The 15981-nt window shown below is 52.4% G+C and overlaps 1 protein-coding gene across 1 annotated transcript in view; it reads left to right on the top strand.

Annotated features, from left to right (window-relative positions):
* The window catches only part of SDK1 (sidekick cell adhesion molecule 1), an 816979-nt gene that overhangs the window by 582681 nt on the left and 218317 nt on the right, over positions 1–15981 (top strand). Inside the window, exons 6-8 of the mRNA XM_079943718.1 lie at positions 4160–4271; positions 4944–5134; positions 13899–13982. Of these exons, the coding sequence (XP_079799844.1) occupies positions 4160–4271; positions 4944–5134; positions 13899–13982 (387 nt within the window). The remainder of the gene's footprint in view (positions 1–4159; positions 4272–4943; positions 5135–13898; positions 13983–15981) is intronic.

Here is a 15981-nt window from a genome sequence, read left to right as displayed (position 1 = left end):
TTTTTTTTTTTTTTTTTCTGTCTGGGAGATTTGATATTCTTTAAATGTACTTTTTAATTAAATGCAACCTGGACAGCTCCTCTCTACTCAGCCTCTCCAGTGATTAAGGGGTTCATGTGGGAGAAACTGACTAGGAGTAGACCCCATTTCCCTCTGCCTGGAGCCTTTCTTCCCAGAACTACAAAGCACTCGCCTTTCTGCCTTTGAAGCTACCTAGCACCCACGGTTGCTGACCTCGGCAGAAATCCTCTTTTGCTTCGATGTCTGCACCTCCCAACCACCTAAACCAACCTGGGAAATGCTCAGTTGAAAACGCTACAGTAAAGTCTCAATTAAGGAAATGCTCAGGGGAAGGAGTGTTCTAGTTAATTTAATTTCTGGTTAACTGAGCACAACCAAAGTTTTTATTAGGAGGAAACATCGTTATGTAAAAGAAGGCTTATGAACTTTGGATGAAGACATTCCTCTATTTAAAACCCATTCTCTACCATGTTTAGTCATGTGACTTTGACTAAAAGGGGGATGCTAATAGCTATAAAAGGGGGATGCTAATAGCTGTCTTATAAAAGGGGGATGCTAATAGCTATCTTAAAAGCTTGTTGTTAGCCTAAATTGGGCAACATTTGTAAATGTAAACACATAACAGAATGTTGAGGGCTGTGTGGGAACTTGGTGAAGTACAGTTTCCCTCCCACTTCCCATTTTGTTTTCGTTCTTCTTGGAAATAATTCTTAATACATTGGCATATGGTATTTTAAAAATGTTTTCTAATGCGGAACCCTGAAGGAGAGGGTAATTTTCCTGGTGGTGGTAGTAGTGGCTCATTATTGTAGAATATTTATGAAAAATTAACCAATCGTTGAGTATTTGTTCAGTGCGTATTACATCTTGGCCGCCGTGCGAGTACCAGAAATGAAGAGGCCATTTTATTCTTTTAAAAATGCCCAGATAGTCCTCTTTGCATTTCTCTTCTAAAAATTGAACGTGGGAAAAAAATTGGTAGAAAAGTCAGCTTGGCAGTTTAAAAATACACATCCATGACCTCCTCTCACTTAAAGAAGAAGTAAAAACCCACTAAAATGTGTAAGGTCGGATCTTACCAAACGGCACCGCGAAACAGAGGAAAGCTTCGAGTGAGCTTTATCAGGGAGCGCTCCCGGGCGAGGTGCACTGGTCCGAGAGAAAGGGGCCAGGGAAGTCGCGCCCGGGCGAGGGTCGGGCAAGACTTTACAGGGGAAGAAGGGAAAGGGGTGTGGTGAATCTGGGAGGGCGCAGGGTATTCCTTATTTGGTGGTCTTTTCGGGTATCCTGGGGGACCGTTAGTCCCGCCCCTCGAAAGGCGGGAAGGCTGGGCTGGGTTCAAAGTCCCCAGGTCAGTTCCTGGAACTGGGTGGTCCGGAATGTCTCCAGGGCAGTTTCTGGAACTGGGTGGTCCGGAGAATTTCGGTCTGATGCAACCTGTGAATCTGATTGTGTTCCCCTGCCTCGGGCCAGTTGGCCTTACAAAATGCAGTACAGGAGAAGAGGCCGAGGGCCACAGGACAAGTAGGCGCTGTTAGTGACTGAGAGATGCAACAAGGGTCTGGATGGAGGAATGATTACCATGGGGGTGGGCGGAGGAGGTCTCGGCTTGGGGAGCGGCCTTGGCCACCTTGGGACTAGTTACGACCCAGAGCTAGAGCCGGGGTAGTTAATGGTTTGTGTCTGGGACAGTCTGCTGCCTACCTCCCACTGTAGAGTACTCGGCAGCTAAGGCGAGTGGACAGAGAGACGGACAGACAGGTAAGGACACCCCCCCCGGCCCCCGTCAGAATGAATGGCCCCAGAGGAAAGAGCCCTGCACTCTGGGGTTCAGGGTCCCTTCGGGACAACACTGAACTTCCCGCCTGATGGAGGCAAAGTTGCCCACTGACAAGTTAAAAGTCACATTTGGGGGAGGGGGCGGGTTGTCACGTTTCGTTTTAAGCCTCTCTTTGCTGTTCTTTTTAATCCATGTGGTCATACGAATTTGACTGAAATTTTAAAACATTTTTTTTTAAATGAAGCAAGTGTACCAGCATCGTGTGCTACAGCGAGCACTGTCCTTGCTACCGAGGGATGTGGATTCCGGGAGCTTACGTAAAAGTTTACTGAAATGTTAAGTTTCAGTAGAAAACGCACAGACTCCTCAATCCAGGACCTTGCTTTGATCTTCCTGTTGTAGTTTCCATAAGTCAAGGTCACTTTGCCGGCATGTGTGTGCCTTGTGTGTGTGTGTTAGAAATGCACGTTTTAGGAACCGTCACATTTTATCTGCATCTCTGGGACCTACTTCTCCAAGCGTCATGTGTGATTCGCGCATCACCAGAAAGAACAAAGTGGTCGGGTTTGCGGGCAGGCTGACATTTACCAGCCCCGAGTCGAGCTGCTCGCTCGGCTTGTCCCGTCGACCCCATGGGTGAGGGTCCTTGAAATCGGGTAACGGTCTGGGCCACGAGAGCAATACAGACGGAAGTTGCTGTTCCGTATGAATCACAGTTACGAACGACTTCCTCTTTCCTCGGGGCGGCTGGAATCTCCGCAGGCGCATCCTCCCATTCGCTCGTCCCCGGACTGTGAACTCGGGCCTGGCGCTGACCTGTCTGTCGCCTGCGGGTCTCTCGGGGTCAGCGCGCAGGCGAGGCTGAGCCGCCCGCCGGGGGGGGGGGGGGGGCGGGGGGATTGCCCTCCGGGCGGCGACAAGCGCTGAGCACGGGCTTCCTCTCCGGCGCCAGGCGGAGCGCTGATTCATGCCAAATTAGCACCTTGCTCGGCGACCTCTGCGCCCCCGCTGCTTTCCTTCACTTCACATGACTGTTTGCAAATATTAGCAGCTCAGGTCGTTGCTCCTCACCAGCGACTTTCACAGATGACAGGCAGGCATTCAGCCTTTGTCTCGAACGTGTCTGTACTCCGGCATCCTCCGAGGCTTCTTAACCAGCCCCGCGATCCCCAGTCTCACAAGCCGAGGGTGTCGGGCGTTGGGAAGGTCCCGGGGAGGCCCTGCCGGGCGTGGGGAGGGGAAGGCTGTCCGGCGCTTGCCCGGAGCCCCGAGGGCCTGAAACGGCCTCGCAGTAACTAGTCGACACACAGGGTTAAAAAATTGGTTTGTTGGCTCTGACCGCCTCAAGCTTTTTTTTTTTTTTTTTTTAATTCACGTGAACCTTTAATTCCAGAATCTCATACTGCTTAGGCAGTGAAAGCCGGACTCAGAGCTGTGGGAAGTTGACTAGAGGCCAGTCCTCTTTTCTCCCCCTGCTCTCTCGCGATGCCCTGACCGCATTGCCCACAGCTGGAACCTTCCACGGTTCTCCTCAGCTGCTCTCACTGGTGGCGGGTCTCTGCAGCATGAGGTCCTCCAGGAAGCACTGGGCATTTGCTGTGATGTCAGTTTATTTATTTCCAGCCTCTTCCATCTCCACCCTTTGTTGAAAGTCCTGTTCTCGAAATGTGTGATCAGTCCTCATTTTCCCTAAATAAACAGTCGTAATGCGCACGTAGTTTAATTTTGATATTACTTGTATTTGAGAGAAAAGTGGCAAAAACATCTCGTGTTTTTTTTCTCCCTTGTCACCAGAGGTATGAGCTACGTTATTTATAGTTTGATACTCACAACAGAGACGGAGTCGGAATAGTTACTTTTCAGAGAGAAGGGATTAAACATGCACGCACAGAACCGAGCACTTGGTTCATGGGATGTCTTTGCCCCGGGGACCACGTTGGGGCCCAAGTCAGAGAGCAGCCGCCTCCCAAACACACGCGTGCCCAGCAGAGGGCCTGATGCATGAAATATTTGTGGAATTCAACGGATTTGAAAGTAGTGGGTAGACCAGGTAACTCAATCAGCAAAGTCTAAAATTGATAAAGTCAGCAAGCATTTTGGAAAATGCACAACAGTCTGAAGCCCTTTATGGGCACGATGTGTGGAGAAGCAGCAGGGGCTCTCTGTTCCCGTGGTTCCTGGGCGGGACATGTGTTTATGGACCAGGACGACACCGAGGGCCCCTCGAGGGCTGGGGTCGGGTCCCGAGGCGCTGGGTGTCCTGTCGGAGCAGCTGGACGGGACTCTCGTGCCACGTTCCAATCCTCACACCTTCTGTACTTCAGAGAGTTCCATGGGCTTCTGCTTTCTCTGCCGCAGGAGATGGTAGCACGCCTGAAGCCGTGGCCCCCGTCATCGTGATCCCCCCGAGCAACAGAAGCGTGGTGGCCGGGTCCAGTGAGACCACCTTGGAATGCATAGCCAATGCCAGGTGCGTGCCAGCCCCCCACGCGGGGAGTGACAACCCATGAGAACCCCTCCTGCGTGTGGCTGGCTCTCCCAGCAACGGTGGTCTTGTTCATCCATCTGGGCTGTGGGCACAGCGCGTATGGGAAGCTAGGACTCGGGTGTGCTGACCTTTCCCGGGCCTTGTTCTGCAGTATTTACATTGAATGTAATATCTATATTGGAAAGCAGCGCTTTCCACTTTAGCTCTGGGTCATGGTAGAGGGTCTCTTCTTAGATTATGGCTGAGGAGCAGAGAGGAGCTTTGCTCTCCTTTGGGTGCAAAGGAAAGAGTTAATTCTCTTCTCCTCTGTCGTCGTAGGTGTTCTCAGCCCCATTAGTGGTCGCTGCAGAATGGAGTTCCCGTGATCACGCCTCCCGTGTAGCGCGTCCCCTAGCAGTATTTGTTTTATGCATTCTTTTCCTGAGCAAATGGAATCATTAGCCCTTATGGTCCATTGCTGCTGCAATTAGCTATCCCTGCTCAATAGCCCTTGAGCAGACTGTGTTGCTGACGCGTGCCTTAAGGGAGTAGAGTAATATCTGGATTGAGTTTTAAATGTCCACTGTTCAACCCACCATGGTTCCTGGTAGAATGATTATTATTGCCGTCTACATGATCCACAATTATTGTCACTAAAGCCCTTCGTTCTCACAGGCCCATCGAGGAGCTGAGTGTGACCTGGAAGAGAAACGGGGTGAGAGTCACCCGTGGGCTCCACAGCTTCGGGAGACGCCTCACCATCAGCACCCCGACCTCCTCGGACATCGGGGAGTACGCCTGCGAGGCAGCGCTGCCAGGGAGTGCTTTCGAGCCCGCCAGAGCCAGAGCCTTCCTTTCCATCATAGGTGAGGCTCAGACTGGGACGCGGTGTCCTTTCTACCATAGGCGAGGCCCAGGCTGGGACGCGGTGTCCTTTCCATCATAGGTGAGGCTCAGGCTGGGACGCGGTGTCCTTTCCATCATAGGTGAGGCTCAGGCTGGGACGCGGTGGCGTCGGCAACCTCGCAGGGCGGTGGCACACCCCAGGCCATGGAAACAACGTAGCTAACACCTGTGTTCCACCGCCTATTTTTAACCCAGCACATGGAAGTGAAGTTGAGTTTATCTCCCAGATTCAGCCTAGTCTTCTTTCCCAAGAATATCAATGCGTTAAGTCCAAAGAGTTGATGTTCTGAATACTCCCAAGAAACGTCCTTCTGAAAACGTCCAATCGTAAAGCTTGGGAAACAGAGTGTCGAAATCCTTGGCATGTTTATCACCTCCCTGTGCTGGCCTTTCTGCCACGAGGCTTTTCTGTAACTCTTATTTGGCCGTTACGATCAATGTTCAGAGATTAATCTATGACCATTATTTTTTATTTTGTGACCCAGAAGAAAGTCAGAAAGTCTTGGGTGTCAACCTTTTGTTAAATTAGAAAGGGAGAACAGAGAGGCTTCCTAGAATCATGTGTTATTCTTAAACCAGGGAGAAGGGAGACAAAATTAGGCCCATCTGAGCTGCTCTAAACGCTGGGAAATCTCGATGTTCAGGGAGGTGCACTGTACACAGACTAAGGGAATCCTCAGTCTATTTTCAGATTATGATAAGATTACATTAAATTGTGAGGCAAAGGCCTTTATTTCTCTCGTCTCTTCAGCTCCTATAATGTGTTTAGGCCTCTTCAGCGGCTGTGGTCACTGTCGCAGTGACCCATCTAGTGGCCACTGCTGATAAGAGGTGCTTCAGGGTCCACTCCAGGTGGGAGAATCTCTGCCTCTCTCCTCTCCATGCAAACAAGGCAGACTGAGACCAGGAAGGATCCCATGAGCAGAAAGCCCTTTGAGAGCAATCGCCCCTCACATAACATATTTTGCAGTTTGCCACTTTGCAAACTAAGGAAAAATAAAAGCTTGTGTTTTCATAAAAAATTAGCAGGAGTGTGAAGAAATGCTGCATAAAAGGCAGTTTGCCTTGAGTGTGTCACATTCCTTTAAATCATTAGGAAGTGGCTCTGTGGCCTGAAAATGACTGCCAAACTCACGTGATGCAAAGCTGTCAGCCCCTCTGAAAGATGTGCACGAATTTTAAAAGTGTCAGAGAAGGCAGGTTTTGAGTCACAAATCATTGCTGATTCTCCACTAGGGATCTGAGCTGATTCTCTGCTCCCTTTCTCAGCCACACTTTAGAGATGTCAGTACCCCAGCCCCGTTCCCGGCAAGGACCTTTCTGTCGGGGGTGATCTACAGCTACATGAGCACAGCGCATTATAGACTGAACCCAAATTAAAATTGTAAACGTGTAAATCTCCAGCAGACAGGACTCTATTGTGTTAAAACATTTCAAGGTAATTTAAGCAAGAGAAGAAATCTATCTCCCTGTAAACTAGAACGTTTGTTTCCATTATAATTCCCTTTTTAAAATATTTAAGGGCTCCCCTGGTGGCACAGTGGTTAAGAATCCAGCTGCCAATGCAGGGGACAGGGGTTCGAGCCCTGGTCCGGGAAGATCCCACATGCTGCAGAGCAGCTAAGCCCGTGCGCCACAGCTACTGAGCCTGCACTCTAGAGCCCGCGAGCCACAACTACTGAGCCCACGTGCCACAACTACTGAAGCCTGCGCACCTAGAGCCCATGCTCTGCAAGCCACCGCAATGAGAAGTCCTGTGCACCGCAACGAAGAGTAGCCCCTGCTCGCCGCAACTAGAGAAAAGCCCACATGCAGCAACGAAGACCCAACACAGCCAAAAATAAATAAATAAATTTACTGAAAAAAATCATTTTTAAATCTGTCACGTGAACTTGGGTTTTGCACTTCCATCTGGATTCCAGAGCAGATTGTTTCTGTATTCTCCTGAGTTGCCATCTCTCCGTGTTCCGGCTTTTAAAGGTACACAGACACACTCGTGTACCTTTATGATGTTCCTTTAAATCCCTTTATTCATAAGAATTTGCTGTGACAGGTAGGATTTTGTGGTTGAATCATCCTGGGAAAGCCCTCAAGAGCCTCTGTCAATTCGGAGTGATTTGGGAGATTATAGCCCCGAGCCCAGCGATCGTGGAGGGAGGGATCCCCAGGAAACCCTGGTCCCGGTTCCACGGCCCCGTCGCTGGTGGAACCGTGCGGCGAATATCGACATGAACGTGCAGGTGAAAGAAAGCAGACACAGACTGGCTTCCGTTTGCTCCTGTTTCTTGCTGATGAGACAAGACAGGCTGTCCAGCCCACCTGTCAGGTCGGCTGCCGCGTTGCTTAATTTCTGAGGTCTCCACACGGCAGGGCAAGCGGCCTCCTGGGCTTGGCGGTCCACGGTCTCCTCCACCTGCCCTGCGGGGAGTCTGTGGCTGTTGCTTCGCCGCTCGTTTGCTTACCTGCCCACACACCGCACACCCCACACGATGGGACAGACGCCTCAGGGCCCGTTTCCTGACTGCGTTCTCTGGCCACTGGAGCCAGGGCTGCCCCTGGGTGAGGCCAGGGCACCCGCCATGTGGCAAGCTGGAAGTGCTGGCATCCACACCCCCCGGCGTGCGTCAGTCCAGCGCCACGTGGACCGGAGGGTCCTCAGCCCCGAGGTGGGGATGTGATTTGGAGGTTGGGGTCTTTGCTGGCCTCCAGAGTCTCCCCGCGGGGTAAACCCAGTCACCCACAGCGGGGGCCACCTTGGCGACACGCTCGTTTACAGCCGGCCTCCCGCCCTCCCGATGGTGTCCCCATCACCTCCCAGATAAACCACTGGCAGGGAGCCCTGTCTCAGATCTGCCTCTCAAGGAGGCCCACCCAAGACGTGGACCGTCGCCCTTCAGACCCCCGAGCACCTGTGCTTAGGATGAATGGCCTTTCCTGCCCGGGTCCCTCCTTACCTGCCTTGTGGGTCTGCGTGTCCCTCAGGACTCCCTCAGTCGTCACCACTTGCCTCTGTGACCTCTCAGACTTTTCACCGGGCAGAGGAGTGACGCTGTCCCAGCTCTTGTCCTACAGAGAGCGGACACTCTAGTGGGTCATTGATGCTGCATGCATGACGGAACAGGCTGTGGAGACGGGACTGGGCCCAGGTTCTCACTGCACCACTCGCTGGCCTCTGCGGGCCTCAGCGTCCACGGCTGTGAAACGTGGGTGCTGCAGAAGATGATTCCGGCTCGTGTTGTGAGGACGATATGAAGTAACGGGCACGGAAGGACTGAAATGGCAGCTTTGGGAGCCGTGGGTAGGACTCCGCGGTGACACGCGTCACCCTTAGTGCTTTACGTTCAGCGGTGACACGATGCATCTTCCACGCCTGCAGCCTCTGAAGTCAGCATGTGTCTCACGACCCATGGAAGCATTTCTTCTTTCTTGGGCGGAAGCAAAACGGCGCCTCTTACCAATGCTGCAACGTCTCAACCTCAGTGAAACACGGCGGGTCCATCTCCCGTCCAGACTGACGGATCTGGTCCCACGCACAGCGCGGCCATGCATACACGTGTCCTGCCCGGGGCGCAATGCCTTCTTCACCCCCGCTCAGAAACTCGGGTGAGTGGGCATGACAGTTGTACAGAGCTTTCTCTGTAAACCTCAAGTCTATTCTGATTTTTTATACATACATCATGCAGAAACTCCAATATCTGAACTACTATTAAAATAACAAGTTACCTGTAACACCTCTCTGCTGATAGCAGCACCGTGACTGAGAAGTTGTTCCCCTAGAGCTGAGACTGAGCATCTCTTAGACGTTTGTTTGCAACCCAGATTCCTTCCTTCCTTCCTTCCTGTTCTCTTCCTTCCTTCCCTCCACTTGACACGGAGGTCTTTACTGAGTCGGCCTCCCCGAAGCTCTGCTGGTCCCGGCGTCCAGGGTCTTATGCGGAAGGCAGTCCCTTCACGCGGCAGCTATAGCTGCACACGGCGAGTGCTTACACACTCAGCAAGGCGGGGGTGAGGGGGCTCCCCTGGGGTCGGCAGGAGAGGGGCTTTCACAGCAATTCAGGCCAGAAGAGAATCTTGCAGGGAGCATATAGTCCTCTCCTCATGGAGATTCACAGAGCACCTGCCTGCTAACTTGTTCACATCGGTTTAAGAAAAGCCTGAGATGTCTTTTTTTATAGTTTTCACATACGACCCCTAGTAAAGCTCCCAAATTCATTATCGGCGTCCTGTCACCAACTGGAGAGCTTATCCGCATGGCATCTTACCACTGATTAAAGCTCAGAAAAGAGCTATCACAGAGCCGTTCCTTAAAACCAGAGGAAGCGTGAGACAGACCTCAGACGATGCTGGCGTGACTTGCCCCTGGATGCAGCACCTTCAGCTCCTGGTGCCCCGAGATGAGCAGGAATTCTGTCTGGGGAGCAGGGTGTGAACTCTCGCACACGCCGTCCAATTCCAGGCTCCCCCGCCATCCTCTGCTTCTCCGCTCACCCGCCTGTCATTCACCAGCGCAGAGCGTGTGCCAGGCACCCAGCGGGAGTACCAGCCTGGGTGGCATGAAGACGAGTTAGATGCGTCTCCGCCCGAAGGAGTTTCAGGGTCCTGAAGTCTGTGGGCGTCTCCTCTCTCTCTTCTCCAGTGGGCGGTTTCTAAGTGTCTTCTCAGAAATGATGGCAGGTGCTAAGACGCAGAGATGACCAAGACACGCTCTTCCCTGAAGCAGCCTCCAGCGTGGTGGGCGCATCACACAGACGTGGGTCATCGGTCCCAAGGGGTACGTGGGTGGGGCAGACCCAGCCCGGCTGCAGGAGAAGGAACACGAGGACTGGCCTTGCAGATGGGTATGAATTTGCCAACGAGGCAACTTGAGAAAGGCTGGTCCACGGGGAGGAGCCAGGACCAGTGACGGCCTTTGTGTTGCTCTTGTGAGAAAGGACCACAAACTCAACAGCTTAAAATAATACAGATGTGTCGCCTCACGGTTCTTGGCCTCCCGAGGCTGCAGCCGAGGCTGTGGCTGGGCTGGGCTCTTCTCCCGAGGCCCCGGGAGGATCCACCTCCCGGCTCACCCAGGGGCTGCAGAATCCAGTTCATGCGGTTGTGGGACTGGGCCTGTTTCCTTTCTGGCTCTTGGTGGGTCTTTCTCAGGTTCTGGAGACAACCGGCATCCCTGGCTGTGGCCTCCTTCATCTTCAGAGCCAGCAGCAGGCCGAGTCCTCACACCGCGGATCTCTGGCCTCCCCTCCTGCCGTCGCTCCCGCTGCCAGCTGGAGAAAGCTCTCTGCTTTTAGGGGTCCCTGTGATGAGACTGGGCCCGCCCCGCTGCTCTGAAATCATCTCCCCGTTTTTAGGTCGATGGCCTCGGTCACATCGACAGAGTTCCCCTGCCGCGTAGCGTAGCATGTTCACAGGTACCGGTGACTGGGGTGGACATCTCCTGGGGGCATTCTGCCCACCCCAGTGGACAAAGGCATGCAAGCGTGGACGACAGTGGCGAGTCAAGGGCACACCACGGGCCCTGCCGCTTCCCGAGACGGCCGCTCTGGGAGAAGGGCAGACGGCAGAGGGGGCATCTCTGGGCTGTGCCGTGAGCCGGGGTTGCGGGGTGGATGGTGCAGGAGCCAGAGCCCAGCATCAAGGGCAGGAGAGCCTGAGGGATCCTAATTTGGGGGCTGCCTGGGAGGTATCCCTGCCTCAGGCTCTGAGGCCGGGGGACTGGAGCTTGCCGTGCTGCCTGGAGGAGCTGCCCGTGGCCCCCGGGGGACGTGTGGAGGACAGCCCGCGTGGCTGGCCTCTTCTTAACACGCCGGTGTCACACGGGATGAGAACGTTTTCCTGACGGCTTCATATTGTTTCAAAAGAGGTGAAAGTGTTAGTTTCAGTCCCTGGTTTTATTGGCCTCCATTGCGATAAATTTTTAAGTCTAGTGTGCACCTGCGTTGGCAGGGTACCCTTTCTAGACAGAGTTGTTGCTGATTAGCTGAGACGCGCACTTGCCCTTTGACGATTAAGTGGTTGAAAAGTCCGTGGCGGGGATGACTCGTTCACAGCAGGTTCTCCCCACCAGTCACCTCAGTCTTTCTTGGGTGAACCGCCCGGTGCTTTCCCCCACTGTTCTCCTTGTAGACAAGTGTACGCGGAAGTAGCCGAGGGCACTGCTGAGCTGGGCTGGAATACGGGGTCAGCAGGGAGAGAAGTGGTAAGTGCGGACGTGGGAGAGATGACGTTACCGTCGGAAGCCACGTGCGTCTGGGAGGGCTTCGGCCGCCCCACGGCTGCGCTGGGTGCTCAGCACCTGGAAGGCTTCCCGGAAGAGGCGGGGGAACCAGTAAGTGAGTGAGCAGACCCGGCCTCCCTGGCCACTAAAGCTTGCCTGGGTGTCGGCTGCGGAGGAGACACACAGCGCTCGGCCAGCTCCGGCAGACCGCCCGGCGGGACGTGCCCAGGAGCCTGGCAGCTCTGAGCTCGGGGCCACAGAGGATATGGAGCCGTGAGCCCGTGGAACTGGCCGGGCGGGGATGACGGCGCTCGCAGAGGAGCCGCCCCGAGCAGGCCCGGGGGTCCCTAAGGCACCTGCAGCCCCAGAGCCAGGCCTTCCGTCAGCTCGGTCCAGCCTCAGGTCCCCATGTGAGGAGGACCCGTTGTCTCTGACCCTGGGGGCTTCCCCCCCAGCACTTGGGGAAGACCTGGGCACTGCAGGGCGAGGGACAGCAGCACCGGGACATCGGCCAGGGTGCCAGACAGCCTCTGTAATCAGTGCCTCGGGAATTGTCTGGTCCTGTAGATGTTGAGCATATCTATAGGTATGGGTTCTTCCCACCAAAGTGTGACTCCTCTTGGAAGAATCTCGAGGGAAGTATGCTGCGTGGAAAAAGCCAGTTCCGAAGGTTACATACTGTAGCATTTGATTTATATAACGTTCTTGAAAGGACAGAATTGTAGAGATGGAGAGCAGATGCATGGCTGCCAGAGGTTCAGGATGGGACCTTGGGGTGGGCGTGGTTACAGAGGGCAGCGTGGAGGACCCTGGTGGTGGCGGGCCCGTTCTGCATCTTGACGGTGGTGTGGAGGCACAGACCTGCACTGAGTCATCCACACGAGTACAACCGAGACTGGGGGGCCGGGAACGTTGAATACAATAGGCTACACGTTTCACTGTCGGTATCTTGGTTGGACTATAGTTTCTGCAAGATGTCCCTGCTGAGGGGACACAAGGGATCTTTATTATGTATTACAAACGCGTGGGACTCTCCAGTGATCTCAAAATAAAAATGTTTAAGAAAGGAAAACTGTAATCCGTCATAGCAGATGTTGATGTTTTAACTTAGTTCTTTTCCATTCCCCGCACATCCCTTTAACCAGACCACAGGGGTAGATATCAGCTTCAGCATTTGCTGATGAGAACGGGGCGTGACCTGCACACCAGGGCCTCGGCAGGGTGCAGCTGCTGTGTAGTTAGAGCACAAGCAACGCTGTTGTCATTGTTAGGGATGAAGGAGACGCGACTGAATGTGCACGCGTGAGTGTGCACGCAGGAGTGAGCAGTGAAGACCAGCTTGAGAAAGAGACGTGGGATCTCTGCAGTATTTCTTGAGGCCTGGTCTCTGCACACACACAACTCAGTGGCGAATCTGCCTCCGTCTAGTGAATTTGCAGCCGTGGCCTCAGCCAGACTGGTTCCTTCAGCAGATTGTTTCCGCTTGAGCGATGCAGGTAATTGCAGGATTGATACCTGACTGCTTCCAGCGAGGAACCTTCAGCCTTGTCTCCTTAATCATCTCCTTGAAATGCTAAGTTTTCATTTCTCTTTTAGGTCTTTTAGGTCCCACCCTGTTTTAACGATACAGTCCATACAAGATATAGCCAAGCTGTAGTATCCACATTCAACACAATTACAGTGGAAATAAACCACTCTGGAAGACAGCGCCCAGAAATTATCACACAGAAAGTGAATACAACGGCCCTTTGTTATCATGATAATGAAATCACTACTACCTTAATACTCCTCGAACTTGGCCTTGCCACCGTTGAATTCCTGCTGAATAAACTGAGAAAAATACTGCAGTTTAGTCTCCAAGGAGATTCATCGTTTAATACAAACAACCGCTGCTTGTCTTGCTGTTGAGCAGGAAGGCGAGCAGGGTGTCTGGAGCTATGCGAGTGGTGGGGTTTCCTTTGCTACTGAAGATGGACGAGAGGCCCATTTTCTTCTTCTCTTAGCTATTACTTTGCATTCCACTGAAGTATTAAATCTATATTTTGGAGAAGAAGAACTGCTAAGACTTTAAAAAATATGTTAATAGGCTGCCCCGTTCCCTGAAACAGGCCGGGCGCCTGTCTGCGGTGCTTTATTTAACATGCTTCACGAGTTGTTGTTTAGTTTAGATACTGAAGCAAAGTAGGCTATAAAATACTGTGCTGTAAATATAAACCTTTATGAACCTCACGGGATAGTCCTTCTAAAATGTGACTTAAGACATTCCATTATTCAAGCCCATGAACTGAAAAGTAGCCAGTGCCCTGAGTAGTAATTTGCCTTCCAGAACCTTAGACTGTAAATTGCCTTTGGCCTCTGCGCACCGAATTCCGAGTCTGGGTGCACGATGGTAACTAATGAAGTTTTCAACAATAGTTTTTAAAAGGAGCTCAAACTCTTGCAGGCTGTGAGGGTCTTCTGAAATACACCTCTTTGGCTTACGGGCTGTTTTGGTTTTTTCTTGTTTAAAGAGCCGCCGTACTTTACTGCGGAACCTGAGAGTCGGATTTTAGTGGAAGTGGAAGAAACCGTGGACATCGTGTGTGGAGCCGTGGGTGAGTGCGGGAGCCGCAGGGCAAGCAGCGACGTGGTGGAGGAACAGAAATGGCGTCTCCAGGGCAGAGCCGTCCTCTGGACAGCGACAGGTTGACTGTGGTGATTAGAAACGGGGCCGTTGGCGTGGAGTGGAACCCAGTTGCTGGGCATGTAACCTGCAAAGCGGGGATAATACTCCTTACCCAAGGGAACAGCAAGGAAGCCTTCACCCTGTCCGTCCCAACAGAGAGAGATGAAGTCCTGTCCCCTTGCCTCCCTTCAGAGGCTCGATTCTGCAAGAGCCCTAAGACTCGGGGCAGGAAGTTCATTCTCATCCGTGGGGTGAGCGGGACTGGTGACCACGCCCACTTGAGAGAAGAGAGATCGTTCCCACTTCTCAGATAGGAAATCTTCTGTTTTTCCGCCCTCTCAGCTTGGAGTCGACTTTTCCTTTGTTACTCAGGGAATTCTACCTCTCGCCCCGAGCCTCCACCCCCCTCGTTGTCCCTGTGTTCCCATTACTTGTCCAGCACACAAGTAGTTACGCTAAACGCCCCGACAGAGACGGGCTGTCTGTGGCGATTTCACAAACAAAACTTCACGAGTCCTCTGGAGATTGTCAAGTAAGGAAAAGGACCCTTTATGTTAACACCTGTTCATCTTAAGGGTGGGGTTTTTCTTCTAAGAGTTTGGCGGGCGAGGATTCCTAACAATTCTGTAAATCTTCATGACAGCTGCGTAAGGGAGCGATCGTTACGTCCCTCTATACACGGGAAAACACCCCTTAAGAAGCAAAGCTAAGTAACTCGCTCGAAGCGCAGTCAGGACCATGAAGGAGACACTTCAGCTCCGCCCGCGGTCTGGCGCCGGGGCGTGGCTCACTGAGCCCCGGACAGGCAGCCTGCCTCGGGCCACGTGTTGGTGGAGACGGGATCGAAACCCACAGGCACCAGCTCCAAAGCCAGTGCTTAGGCCTGGACCCTGAGAGCCAAGGCCCTGGGACTCGGAACAGATACCACCGATCTGCAGGTCACTTTCCATTTCTGGGAAGGAGTGGGAGTGCCACTCAGGACAGTGTTGAGTGTCAGCGTAGAGAGGGGCGTCCGGCCAAGAGTCCCCTCCCGTCCCCTCCCCTCCCCTCCCCTCCATCCACTGAGCCTCTGCCACAGCTGCTCCCGCCCAGAAGAGTCATTTCCTTACCGGTTCTGGTTCCCAGTCCCGCCAGCTCCCAGGGTGCCGTCTCCATCCCTGCTCTGCTTCTCTTCCCCGCTGCTGGGGCTCAGGGCGGGCGAGGACAGGGATGAGAAGAGTCCTGTGAAGTTCAAGTGGAAGTCTTTGCTGCATTGTTCTCTCTTCTCTATGAACACCAGCTTTTTACGGCCAGCAACTCTGTGAAAGTGAAGCTACAAAATATTTAGAGCGCTTATGTTTTAGAAACGAGAATCTACAGTACTGTGGGGATAAGATTTCTGTTTATGACATTAAATCGCCCCAAAATAGATATACTCCTAGTTCCCCTATATACGAACAATTATTTTTCAATAAATGACAATGTTAGGCTCTCCCCTTGACAAGAGGTTGCTTCTCTGGCCTGATATCTGCAGAGTAAACTGCTTGTTAAGTACACGCTGATGAATATACGCTGAACGGGTCTTTCAGCCTTGCATTGCCATCATGTAATTTACTTCTTCCTTTTAACAATGTAACTATAGCAGCATGTGAAGTGGTTCTTCTTTATGAAAACTACATCATGTAATTGCTCTTATGAGAGTTTACATGGATTGCATATGCTTCTACCTTGCAATGGATTTTTTTTTTTAATTTCCTGATTTAATGAAAAGTGACAGGAAGCATAATTTAGGCAAAGAACAGAATCTGAGAATACCTTCTCTTGAAATATTCCACGACATTAACTTTATTTATTAAGGAAGACATCTTATACCTACATAGCATCTTAAGGCAAGGGATTTGGGTGTGCCTTTCAGCATGAATCACATCAAGATATTTTATTTAAATTCA

The sequence above is a fragment of the Stenella coeruleoalba genome (assembly GCF_951394435.1).
Source record: "Stenella coeruleoalba genome assembly, chromosome: 15".
Lineage (NCBI taxonomy): Eukaryota > Metazoa > Chordata > Mammalia > Artiodactyla > Delphinidae > Stenella > Stenella coeruleoalba.
The sequence above is the reverse complement of the archived record's forward strand: the minus strand, read 5'-3'. Positions and strand labels throughout refer to the sequence as shown.